Raw genomic sequence first — 12,220 nt, 5'->3', positions numbered from 1 at the left:
GGTTAGCCATCGAGAGACCACCTGTCCGTGGTGCTGACTACGAACCTCATGTCTTTTGTTACATGAGAGCCGAGAGTCTCTCACAAATTCTTCGATCGCGCTTTTTGCCCTTGGTCATTGAACGTATATATATACTAGACGTCATTCAACATGACCGCTATTACTCGATCACGTCACGCAATACATAACAGATCTACATCTCCTGTCAAACTCGAGTCGAAATTGCTCTGAGCACTTGAAAGCTACACCGTTAATTTTGTCCTCCAACACGTCCGCCATCGATCGTCCTTTGCTCTTTGGACCCGGCAGACAGATGAGCCCTCCCGCGTTGTTCGCTCCTTCCATGACACCTGTTCTTTCACATTGTCAACCCGAATAGGAACCCATTGTTCATTGCACTTTGTTCCTTTGCTCGAAAATCCAAGTCCTTTCACGTCTTCGAGCATTTCTTCCATTGCCCTTTTTCAACCTTTGTCATTGCTCGGATGGCTTTGTCGATGCTCTTCATTCCCAACACCTTGCTAGCTTCGACAGCCTGCAATTGTGGACACGATCTTTGCTACATAATGCTGCCCTTCTGTCCTGTTCTGTCCACCACTCTCCTCTCTCACCACCCACCAACCTCATTCCCCCAACAACCCATTCAAACTCAATACCATGTCTTCTCCTGCTTCCGTCGATGCTGCTGGTCAGCCCTCGATTCTCATTAACATGACGACTGGTATTGAGCTTGAGTTCCTCGCCTATACCCCAAAGAATGTCAAGCCGAAGGCTTATCTCTTGAAGGCTTTGCGCGCACCTGTCACTTTGAAGTGCTCCAAATGCGCCGCTTCGCACTCCTGGGATTTGCCGTTCGCGGGAAAACTGGACCATCAAGGTGATGTTTCCCCGTTCTGTCTCTGGAGCCTCACCAGTGACATGTCAGTTGTGCCATGTCGCAAGACCGAGGAGCCATACGTTCCCAAGGACTCGGCATGGTACAACATGGAGCTCAAGAGCAGAATTATCAACTTCGCCAGACCGACTACTTGTCCTCTTGGTCAGACTTACCCCTGTACCGGTGAGCCTTTCCTTTGGGATGCCAACACCGAGATCAGTGCTTTCGTTCAAAGAATCCACGAAGCTTTCTCGGGTCCTGGTTACTGTGTTGCTACCAATGGACTCACAGGTCTTCATATCCACCTTGGCAACTTCAAGGACATCATGCCGGTCAAGTCTTCCCTCGGCATGTTCAGCCTCTGGACCGCCTTGGAACGCATCTTTGATGAAGTTCTCCCAGTCTCTAGAATCGGTATGGAAAAAGTCGCTGGTCCTCTGCCCGGTATCGACAGACCTCATGCCGTCTACAAATACGACGACGCCCTATCGAGCGACTGGGTTGGCTCTTGTTCTAGAGTCTTCCTTGAGATGCTTCGAAGGGATGTCAAGAAGGCCTTCGAGAAAGGTCCCGAGTCCGCCCGCTCCACTATCATTGATCAATTGAAGAGCTGCAATGTTCCAGCTTGGCTCGCCTATATCTCTACCTTCGACACAGTCAAGCTCTTCCGAGACACTTGGCCATCCAACCAAACCGCTGGCACTTGGCTCTCCCACCGTAGTCTTGCAGTGAATCTAACGAATCTCGAGATTGGCTATGGCAATAAGGACACGGTCGAGATAAGAGCTGCACCTGGCTCTCTTGACCTTTCCGAAATCAGCGCTTGGTACGATTTGATGGGTAAGCTCATGCTTTGGCTTTCCGACCCCAACCTTATTCACCGCTCCATTATCGAGTCCCTCTGGGCTAACCCTGAAAGCAGTATACTTGACCTCGCTAAACAAGTCGGTGCTTTGCAATTCACAATCGACTTCTACGCTGATCGTCTGACTGCCGATTGGGCTCAACGCCGCTTTGATCATCTGACCTCTAATCTCGACTCCAACACCTTCAAGTCCTTCATTCACGCTATTGAGTCCAACCGCCTTCACGATTACCGCAGTCAAGCTGTCCGCTCTAAGGTTTCTCACAAGCTTGAGGCTGGTTACTACGGTCAGCTTTCTAACTCCATCTTCCAAAGACTGCCCGTCGAGGTGCAGGCACACCCGAACAGTCCCATCATGAACATGGATACTTGTGACTACGAAGCTTGGACCGACAATATTATCGCCAACGTTACAACTGTCTTTGCTGCAAGCGCTCGCCCACGCTTGATGCCTTCCTGGAATGCGATCTCGCCTTCCTGGCCTCCACCCTCCGGCTCCGCCTCTAGTCTTCCTCCAGCTGAAATAGTCGACCTCTTTAACCACGATGACAGTCCTCGTGCTCGCTCGAACCTCTTCAATCGCCCCACGGCTGCTCAAAATACGCCTGTTCTTGGCTCTCCTTCTTCCATCTCCTCTCTCCCTCCTACCCCTACTCGCGCATCAAGGTACCCTCAACCCAACATTGGCGATCTTGCTGACTTGCTCCAACAGCGCATCAACAACGGAACTGCTCCAGCCTCCAGTGGCGATGTTTCCATGAGCAGTCTTGGCCCCTCATGGGCTTCCCCCGTCGGTGCTACTGCTGCTAACAACACCGCAGACAATATCCACTCTGACAATGCATCGAATGCTTCCTCTGAGGAATTCCCTTCCCGCAACACTAATCCCCAAGATAGAACTTTCGCTGTTCCTCCACCTACTGGTGGCTTTTCTGATACACGACCTGAAACATCAGAGTCTGAGGATGATGATGTTGAAGTTTCTCGTCCTGAATCTCCTGACTCTGAGTCTAGTGATGATGATGTTTTTGACATTTCTGACTTTTATTCGCCCAGACGCTTTTGAATAGGTAAGTGGTATATCAAGGGGTGATTTCCCAATCCTTCATCTCTGGGTAGGTCGTTTGTACTTTTTCTTCCAGTCATCTTGTAACAGAACTGTTATTAATGAATCTTGTTTTTTTTTTCACTTCCTCGAATTATTTGTCACTAATCCGTGATTAATCTCGTCATGTGTTTAACTCGTGATTTGTGATGTGTGAATTATATTTCTAGCATGTCTGTTCTTCGTGCTTTGATATTGAGCATATCTTTTATTGCATACGACATTTTGACTGCCTTGTGATTCTTGAGTCTTTGAGATACTATTCTTTCCACACCATACTGTTAATCTGTGTCCGAGGCTGTCAGAAGAGAACCCGCATCTTTTGACACACCATCCCATTGGAACTTTTTACTCTTGTCATCTTTCGTCTGCGATCTTCTCTTTCAGTGTTGAAGGTACTTGACAATCACAATTAAGAGAAAGCGTGATTGGGGGAAATGTGTAAGAAAGGTGTAAAATAGTCTGATGATAGAACCCTTGCAGGTCTCTGTCGAAGCATACAAAAAGACTGGTATAAAGCCCAATATGGCCAACAAAAAGAAGAGTCCCCTCTCGACGGAACGAGAAAGGGGGCAAGAAATGAAGAAACCAAAACCCCCTTGTCTAGAATTACAACCCCCACTCCAGTAGGCTCAATCAACACTACCATCTCTCTCCCTACCCGGTCTACTGGCTCGACTCTGCCTACTAGCTCTACTCATCCTACTCTCCCTCCCATCTTGCCCCTCATCCTCTACACTCCCACTTTCAAAACTGCCCCTCCTATCCCTTTCCCTTTCCAGCAACCCTCTCAGATCTTCTAATTGTAGATCTCGTTCTTCTAACCTCTGTCGCGCTCCCTTGCGATCGAGTAATCTGCCTTCCCTCTCCGCCTTCAATCGTCGTTCCAGTTCTTTGAGACGGTGGATCCAGCGTTGTTCGCTTGGTGCAAGGGGTGCAGAAGCGAGAACTATGGATGGATTGCGTGTACCGGCAGTGGCGAGTGCAGGTGGAGCCAGCGTCTCAATAGCAGAAGACGAATGGTGTCTCAGCAAAGAATTTGCAAGACTAGCTCTGGGCGTCGCTTGGCCATCTCCTCCTTTTTTCTCTCCATCGCTTTTCTCAGCAGCAGATTTCGAGAAGCGCAATTCAGCTCGAAGGACCTTAACCTCTTGCTTTAATTTCGCGAGCTCTTCTGTACTGCGGGAGGATGTCTTGTTCATTTTTTCCTGCGAGCGGAGGTGGGCTAGTTCTTGTGTTTGTTGTTCTTTAGCCACTTGTACTTCTTTGTGCATGCGTTCGAGATATTCGATTCGCTTTACGTAGATGGAAAGGTTTTGCTCGAGGATGGCGTAGGCTTTGGCGAGACTCTTATCAACGGTGCGGATTTGAGAGGTTGAGTCAGACATGAGGGATTCGATTTTCTTGATCGCGTCGAGAATATTGCGGGTAAAGGGTGAGAGGTTGCGGGAGATGGTTTCCGTAGAGTGTGGCTCGCCATTAGTGTTTGTGTGGTGAGATGCCCACTCTCCTCCACATATGTTCGACAGCTTGGTCCACAGGGTGAAGAGCAGGGAATTGCGCTCGACGAGTTGATCACGGTATTGCTGCTCCAGCTGCATCATCTTGCGACGATCTTGGCTACGTGCTGTTTCTAGATCTAAAGCGCGTGATTCGTGTTGCGCCATCATGCGTGCATTGGTCGAATTGCCGCGTTGTGACTGCTCGAATTGATGGAGGTCCTTTCGGCGGAGGGACCGCTCCTTGTCCAGCATTTCGGACAGTCTGCGACTTTCAAGACCGCTGCTTTCGAGAAGTTGATCTCTATTACGTAGTAAGCGATCCTTCTCGGCCAGTTGTGACTTGGCCTCGTTGAGGTCGTGCATGGTATTCTCCAGATCGTCCTGCATTTTCTGGATTTCTTGGAGCCAACCAGAACGTCTATCACCAAGCACGCGTCTGAGGCTGGTCTCAAGCTCTTCCAATCTGGTCTTGTACTTTGCGGTTTCGCTCTCAGCTTGACGTAGAGTCTGCTTGACGCTTCTGACTTCGTCCTTCGACTTTGCGTTCTCGTCATTTAGGTCGTCAATCATCCTCTGAACCTCTTGCTTCGATTGATTGTCGACGATCTCACGTTGACGACGCTCCTCAACAAGACTCTCCTCGAGTTCTTGCATCTTTTCCTTCTCATCTTGGACCGTCTGCTGAGCGGCGTTGAGGTTGTTTTCCAGATCGCCAATCTTGATCTTGTCGCCTTCTTGCTCTTCCCGGAGGAAAGAGATTTCGTTATGCAGAGATTCTGCCTGAACATCAAGCCGGCTGTTCTTCAGTGCAGTCTCGCGCAGGTTCTTCTCCATTTCGTCCAAGTCAGAGTTTGCGTCTTCCAGCTCCTGTTCAAGCATCTCTATACGCTTCATAGCGGCCATTCTATCGTCTTCGAGTTGTACGAGACTGTCGTTGAGATTGTGCAGTTCATGCTGGAGAGCCTTGAAATCGTCTTCGCGATCTTTGAGGTCAGAGGCGATACGCTCACGTCCTTGCTCGGTCTTGTCGAGACTGTCTTCCAGATCTTCGATGGCACTAACAGCTTCGATCCTGAGTTTCTCATGTTCGGCCTTGACGAGCTCCAGCTCTACCTCAGTCGCTTCGAGTTGTTGTATCGCTTCGTTACGCTGGTTTTGGACTGTCCTCAAATCTTCGACAGCAGCATCCAGCTCATTCTCGGAGATCTGAACAGCTTCTTCAAGCTCTGCTATGAGCTCGGTCTGGTCGTTAAATTGTCGTTGCATGTCCTGGAAGTCCAGTCTAAGGGCAGCATTCTGATCGCGCAGCATGCCTTCTCGTTGTTCATAGCCATCTCTTTCAGCATCGCTCATGGTAGCCTGGGTCTGTCCGCTGGTACGCGAAGTGGATCGCTGGTAATGGTTTTGTCGAGATATGGAACGGTCCAAGATGCTGTCGCCTGTCATTGAGCGACCGCCGTCTAGTCTGCGCTGAAGGAGCTTCAGATCCTCAATCTCCTGCTGTAGGCGCTCTCTCTCACGGTTGCGAGACGTCAGCATGGATGTCTGCGCGCCTAAGTCGCGGCGTAATTCGGCATTTTCGTGTTGGAGCTGGTCGACCAAAGTGGAACTGGCGGCTGAGGCGGCACCGCTGCGACTGTCGGCGTACTCTGACTCGGTAGACTGGGCACGGAGCTTGCTCATCCTGTGTGGGTTGAGTCCTCTACTTGCTTCGGACGCCTTCTCGCTTCTAAGCATGATGACCTCTTCACGAAGTTTGCGGATATCTTCTTCGGCTTGTTCCCTACGAGCGGTCTCTGTCGTAAGTAGGTCTTTCCACATCTCCTAGACACATTTTAGCGAAGTTGTTTCACGTTTCTGAGACAGCGTGCTCACAGATTCCTCTTCCACAATATTATGCTCGGACCCACGTCTCTCATTCATGGCTGTCATGTACTCTTTCATCTTGCGCTTCTCCACTTCTTTGGCCATGTTCTCAGCAGACAAGTGGGCAATCTGGATTGTCTTCCTATCCAGTTCTTCGCTAAGTTGTAGAATCTCATATTCAAGCTCTTCGTGGCCGTTACCAGCCGCTTCTTGGGCAGCTTTTTGAGCTTCAGCTAGGTCCAGCTCAGACTGTTTGAGTCGCTTTTCAAGATCACGTATCTTGCGACGGAGAGATTGGTTCTCCTTGCGCTCGTTGGCGAGGTCTGTCTGAAATTGCACATTCTTGTTGATCATGTCCTTTACACCTTCCTCGGAACGGTTTTGCAGGGCTTGGTCAAGGAAGTGAATCTTGAGTTTCAGATCAAAGTTCTCCTTGGTAAGCTTGTCGATCTTGCTGTTCTGCTCCTTGAGGGTCAAATTGCCACCTGGGCGATTGCTAAAGGTAAGAGCATTGGAAGAAGAGGCGGGGCGCTTGTCAGGTGAGATGGGACGATACTGCTGTCGGTACTCTTTTGCAATAGTATCAGGCACTTGGATGTTCTGCACATGTCTAGTAATGATTGTGTCTGTAGGAGCGTGGAATTCGAACATGTCCGGTGGACGTGGTGTAACAGGGTCCGAGGCGATGGATACCTTGTCCTCCTCTTCCAAGCTTCCTAGAGCTCGTTCTGCGCGGATGCTCGCCAGTACAGAATTGCCACGATTTAGCGGAGGTGGATTGGGTTCACTATCCCTCGACATTGCTGATACGACACTGCCCAGACTGGGGAGCCTGGACAGTGGACGACCGTGGCTGAAGGAGTGATCTTCTGGAATGGCACCGCCTGTCTGCAGAGCGTAGTCACCGGTGGAGTATTCGGTATCGGCGTTTGAGATTGCAGAAAGATGACTGGGGTTTCTCTGTGACATGTAGCTTGGTCTCTTCTGTAAATGCGACGAGGCAGAGTGAAGGCTGCTCATGTCTAGCAAGCTCTTGTCTGAGATTGGCAAGGGAACATCCTCCGGCTTAGTCGAGGCTGAGGTTGTGGAGAGGAAGGAATGTTCTGGCTCTTGTGACGTGGTTTCTTGCGGGGCTTCTCTTGACGATTGCGCTGGGCCAGTCTCTCTCGAGGACAAGGAAAAGATGCGACCTTCGGAGGTTGAAGGTTGTATGATGTCCCAGGACGAAGATCTTTGGTCGGCATCTTTGGATGCATTTGAACGTAGAGTGAGTCTCGTGAAGGCGGTCGACAGGTCGTGGTCGTTCTCAGACTGGCGTCGCACAGGTTCGGCACGCATCGAGGAGCGTTCGGCGGCTGCAGCGGCTGGAGAGGAAGGGTGTATGGCAGGAACAGAAGCCACCGACGCGACTTCTTCTTCTTCTTCCATCTCTTGCTCATCGTCTTCGTCGTCAATGCTATTTTCGGTTTGCTCATGGATGGGCGGAATGTCGCTGTCTTGTTGATGTTTGATGTTGAGGTAGGTATCGTCGGCACCAGTTCTTTCATGCGGCACGCGTGTGGACAGTAGGTCGGGCATGAAGCTGGACTCGACATCCATGAGTTTCCTCCTCATCTCACGCTCGTCGAGAGCATCGGTATGGGCGTTGGTAACGTGGAGCAGGCTGTCGCTTGACATGGGTAGCGGTGGGAGGTCCGAGTCTTCTTGGTCATACAAGTCGTCGTGTTGGGGAAGGGCATCATCATCGTCTTGCTCGTAGTCGTCGTCCGAGTGTAGAATGTCTTCGCCGTGAGAAGTCTGTTCTTGATATGTGGATTGTTTACTTGTTTGTTGATGGCGACGGTCGTCGCTGGAGAAGTCGGAAGTGTCTGCTCTGTTGGCGGCGCGCATGGCCAGAGGCGCCGGCGAACTCATCTCCTAATCAATCCGGTTGGCGAAAGAGAGGAAGGCGTCGCTGCCGCCAGATCGCAAATAACTCAGACTTGCCCATGGATGAAGCATCAACTTGGATGAAACGTCCGTCAATCAAGAAGCCTGGGGGCTAGCTTGAAACCTTGCCGATGCTTTTGCTTGCTGTCACCACTCAATTGTCTTGGTGATGCTCACCGTGATACTTTAGGGAATTATAGAATATTATTAGGTGAATTTGTATTCATAGTTCAGATTGGACCATGTTACTTCGAGATGTCTATACTTTCATGGCCGCTTTTCTGGCTCTTCTGTTTGCGCCTGCTTTTTCCTTCGCGACGCGTGCACTTGCCGAATTCGGATTTGCGAACCTCCACCTTCTCTGCCTCGCCGATCTACAGGGACCAACTTCTTCTCCGACTTCCAGCTACCTCAGCTTTCTCCTCAACTACACACGCGGCGCTACAACTACAATCATGCCTTCAAGCAATGAGCCACATCGAGTGGCGCGTCTTACAAGCCACCTAGCCACTCGTCGAATATTCCACCAGCCAAAAGCCAACATTGCTCGTCACTGCTTCACGATCGTACCGATCACACAGTAGATATGAGACACGACTCGATTGACTCGACTCTGATCTAGTAGTTAGGCGGCTTACTTTGCTTCTAAAGCTCCTCTTCGGCTTGCGATATCAAGCTGCACAAGTACGTCTTGAGTGTTTCGATGTCGATAGCCCCCGAATTCTGCAATTCCATCAAGTCCTGCTGGAATTGGGCGCCAGAGATATCTCTGATTGTCGGGAAGATGTGGTTGAAAACGGCCATCTTCTTCTGGTCATCGCTTTCTTGCGCTTCCATTTCCTTGTACGCTTCAATCTCGTCCTCGAGGGCCTCGCCTGCGTCCATGGCTTCCTTGAACTCCTTGCGAATCTCGTCGTTCCTCTCGAGAAGCTTCTCGCGCTCTTCTGTGAGGGTTTGCAGCTTCTTCTGATCTTCGGTACGAGCGACTTGTAGCTTTTCGTACTGGTCGCGATATTCTTTGGATGCGTTCATTGCGGTTTGCAACTCGTGTTTGAGCTCTCTGGACTGCACCATCAAGTAGGTGTTGTCATTCGTCTGTTGATTCAGGTTGTTGAGAGCGCTGTCGCGTTGATCATTGGCCTTCTTCTCACTCTCAATGGCGGTTGACAATGCGTCGTTAGTCACTTGGAAGTTCTCATTGAGACGGAGTTGTTCTTCCTTGAAGACGCTCAACTTTCTCAGAGCATTGCTGCGTTCCTCCTCGGCCTTTCTCAACGCAGTCATCGTGGTCGCCAAGTCGTTCCTGGTGCACTTCAAACCGCCGACGAGGATGCTTTGTTCGGCTTCGAGTCTCTCCACGCTTTTCAGAGCATTGTCACAATCGAACTGAGCCGCGTTCGAGATCTTTTGCAGCTGCTTGTTGTGAGATGTCATCTTATCCAGCTTGATGCTGATGGCGTCTTCATCTTGGCGGAGGTTGTCATGTTGAATACGCAGCGCTTGGAATTCAGCGTTCAGGGTTCTCATTTGATCCGTGAATTCCTGTTGGAGGTCACCGCGATCGTTCTTGAGCCTCTGCTGGAGGTCAGTGCGATCTTGTATGACAGTTTCCAACTGGGCTTTAAGCTCGGTGCACCAATCTTCGGTTTTTGACTTATCGAGTCTGGCGTTCTTGACCATTTGAACCATGGTTTCGTACCCTTTTCTCTCCGTCTCGCGGCTGAGAAGTTCGGCTTCGAGTCTTTCGATTCGCTCAACGCAAGAAATCCTGTGTTGTGTAACCTGTTCGAGAAGCTGCTTGCGCTCCTCGTGGCCGACGAGTTGGACTTTGAGTTTGTCGATGTCGATTTTGCTCGCCTTGAGCTCGGCCTGCAGAGTAGCGGTGTCTTGTGTTTGGCCGCGGAGATGATCGGCTTCCGTGCGGAAAGCTTTGTTTTGCTTCTCCAGGCCAGCAATCCTGTTGACATGGACTTCGTAGCACTCTTTGAGGTCCTCGTTCTCTACGGTGTATTCGCGCTCGATACGGTTGAACTCGTCTTCGTGTTCGGACGTCAGCGCCTCAATGGTGTCTTGGACGAGTGCAATTTGATGATCATGCGACTCCTTAAGGTCTTCTATTTGACGTTGATAGTGGTTATTGCTACACGCACTCGAGTATTTGAGAGCCTCGTTCTCCTCGGACCATTTGGCAGCGGCTTCGTTCTTTTGGTGTTCGAGCTTGTCGACTGTCTGGAGCAAGATTTCTTTTTCGCTGATGGAAGTCTCCTTTTCGTCCACGAGGGTGATTCTGTCGGTCAGACATTCCTCGAGTTGTTCATTCACCCATTTCAGCTTGTTGTTTGCGAGGTTGACCTTTTCGTGCTCTAGAGCGTGGGCCTGCTGCCAGACTTCGACGTCGCGGTTCCTTTCTTCGACAGCTTCTTCAGCAGCGGTCCTGGCGAGCATGCAATCATTGTATTGAGCTTCCAGTCGAGCGTATCTGGCTTCCGAATCATTATGCTTCTTCACAGCCTCGACATACTGTTTCTCGGCGGCATCCTTAAGGCGCATACATTCCTTGTGTTTGGTGATAAAATCCTTGACCACATCACCCACTGCAACGCCGAATTGCTTATGTTGAGTTCTCAAGGATTCGTTGGTGTCGGCGAGATCCTTTTGGGTCTGTTTGGCGATGTTGTCTGCCACACGAGCTTCTTCGATACAGATTGCGAGTTGTTTTTCGGCAAAATCAGCGCGAGAAGCTTCCTCGGCACATTCCTCGATGCAGATGGCGAGGTCTTCCTCAGCTTGGTCGGCACGGACACCTTCTTCGGTACATTCGCAATAGCTTTCTTCGTTGTAGTCGTCGCTGTCTTGGTAAGACTCGTTTTCGGACTCCTCTCCAGACTCTTCGTCACATGTATCGCATGGGTCGGCGAGAAGAGGCTGTGCGTCAAGTTCTGGAGTGCTGAGAAGGCGTGGCACAACACGGACGGTTGTGCTGTGGGCGGTTGAGTCGCTGATTACAGACCAGGTATCCGAGTTTTGAGAGCTGTGCTCAGATGAAATACTCTGATTGTCACCGTCAGCGTAGGACGCGATGATTTGTTCCAGATCGTCGTCTTCGCCTTCGACTTCGTGTTGGAGTTGGTCGTCATCTGCTTCATTCTCGTCGTATTCAGCGTCGCCCTCGCTGTCTGCTTCGGCTTCTTCATCGTAACCATCGGTCGACTCGTCTCCATCACGCTCATCATCGGCGTCATCGGAAGCTACAGCAGTCTGGTCATCCTCATCGTCGTACACTGTTGATCTACCGACATCTTGTCGAGTTGCGACATAAGTGTCGACGTCGCCTTTGGCTGCTGCCTGTGCTTGATCGTATTCATAGATGAACCGTTGACGACATCTCTCATCGATCTCTTGTGCCTTGGCGAATTGTTCTCTGGCTGCTTGGGCAAGAGCTTGCATGTCTTGGGTTTGAGAAACCATGATTGCTTGATGGGATGTAAGAAGAGAGGTGTAAAAAGGTAAGGCAAGAAGATCTTGTGAGGAGACCGATAAACTTGAAGCGTGAGTCGTGTGTCGTGACTGGTAAGTTTTGACGTATATGATTTCGCTTGAGTTGAAGAAGTGTAAAGGAAAGAAAGAAGAGCAAAGGCCAAAACGAAAAATTGCAGCATAGATATCAGCGCAACAGTCATATTCCCAGCAGAAGTTTCAAGGGAAACTAACTCCAATGTGCTTTGGCTATCCAAACATTGAAGCTGGGAGTCATAGGTGTTCACGTCACCGGCACAGATGATACATCTCCTATGACCAGAGGCACGATCAGAGGAAGACATGCTTATCATTTATAGCGACTATTCATTTCGACAGGGACAGCACCCGCGATGAAAAACATCACCGTATACGAGCCTGTATCGTCAGTGTCGAGGTTCGGGCGACGAGGCCGAAGCACCTCAAACTCTCTCCCACGAGTACACTTTCTCACGTGGCCAAGAAAGCTGTCATCTGCGCCACTTATCTTCAGCAGTCTTTTTGTTTCCATAAAAAAAAAAAAAGTCGTTTGCGAGTCATCTACAAGACAATGCCCGCTT

General features: G+C 50.2%; 3 protein-coding genes across 3 annotated transcripts; 1 reads left to right on the top strand and 2 right to left on the bottom strand.

The window, feature by feature from the left end:
- Positions 1-556: 556 nt before the first annotated feature.
- On the top strand, positions 557-1,982 carry AUEXF2481DRAFT_441293 (uncharacterized protein). Its single transcript, XM_013485124.1, has 2 exons — positions 557-1,717; positions 1,800-1,982. Exons 1-2 carry the CDS (start codon positions 658-660, stop codon positions 1,865-1,867), a joined length of 1,128 nt encoding a protein of 375 aa, XP_013340578.1. The 5' UTR covers positions 557-657; the 3' UTR covers positions 1,868-1,982.
- A 1,296-nt stretch (positions 1,983-3,278) lies between these two features.
- On the bottom strand, positions 3,279-8,202 carry AUEXF2481DRAFT_91594 (uncharacterized protein). Its single transcript, XM_013485114.1, has 2 exons — positions 6,225-8,202; positions 3,279-6,173 (listed from the first exon to the last, which is right to left on the bottom strand). Exons 1-2 carry the CDS (start codon positions 8,127-8,129, stop codon positions 3,480-3,482), a joined length of 4,599 nt encoding a protein of 1,532 aa, XP_013340568.1. The 5' UTR covers positions 8,130-8,202; the 3' UTR covers positions 3,279-3,479.
- A 350-nt stretch (positions 8,203-8,552) lies between these two features.
- On the bottom strand, positions 8,553-12,100 carry AUEXF2481DRAFT_43386 (uncharacterized protein). The gene has a single exon (XM_013485051.1). It carries the CDS (start codon positions 11,610-11,612, stop codon positions 8,790-8,792), a length of 2,823 nt encoding a protein of 940 aa, XP_013340505.1. The 5' UTR covers positions 11,613-12,100; the 3' UTR covers positions 8,553-8,789.
- Between the last annotated feature and the right edge of the window lie 120 nt (positions 12,101-12,220).

This window comes from Aureobasidium subglaciale (genome assembly GCF_000721755.1).
Source record: "Aureobasidium subglaciale EXF-2481 unplaced genomic scaffold scaffold_24, whole genome shotgun sequence".
Taxonomy (NCBI): Eukaryota; Fungi; Ascomycota; class Dothideomycetes; order Dothideales; family Saccotheciaceae; genus Aureobasidium; species Aureobasidium subglaciale.
The sequence above is the reverse complement of the archived record's forward strand: the minus strand, read 5'-3'. Positions and strand labels throughout refer to the sequence as shown.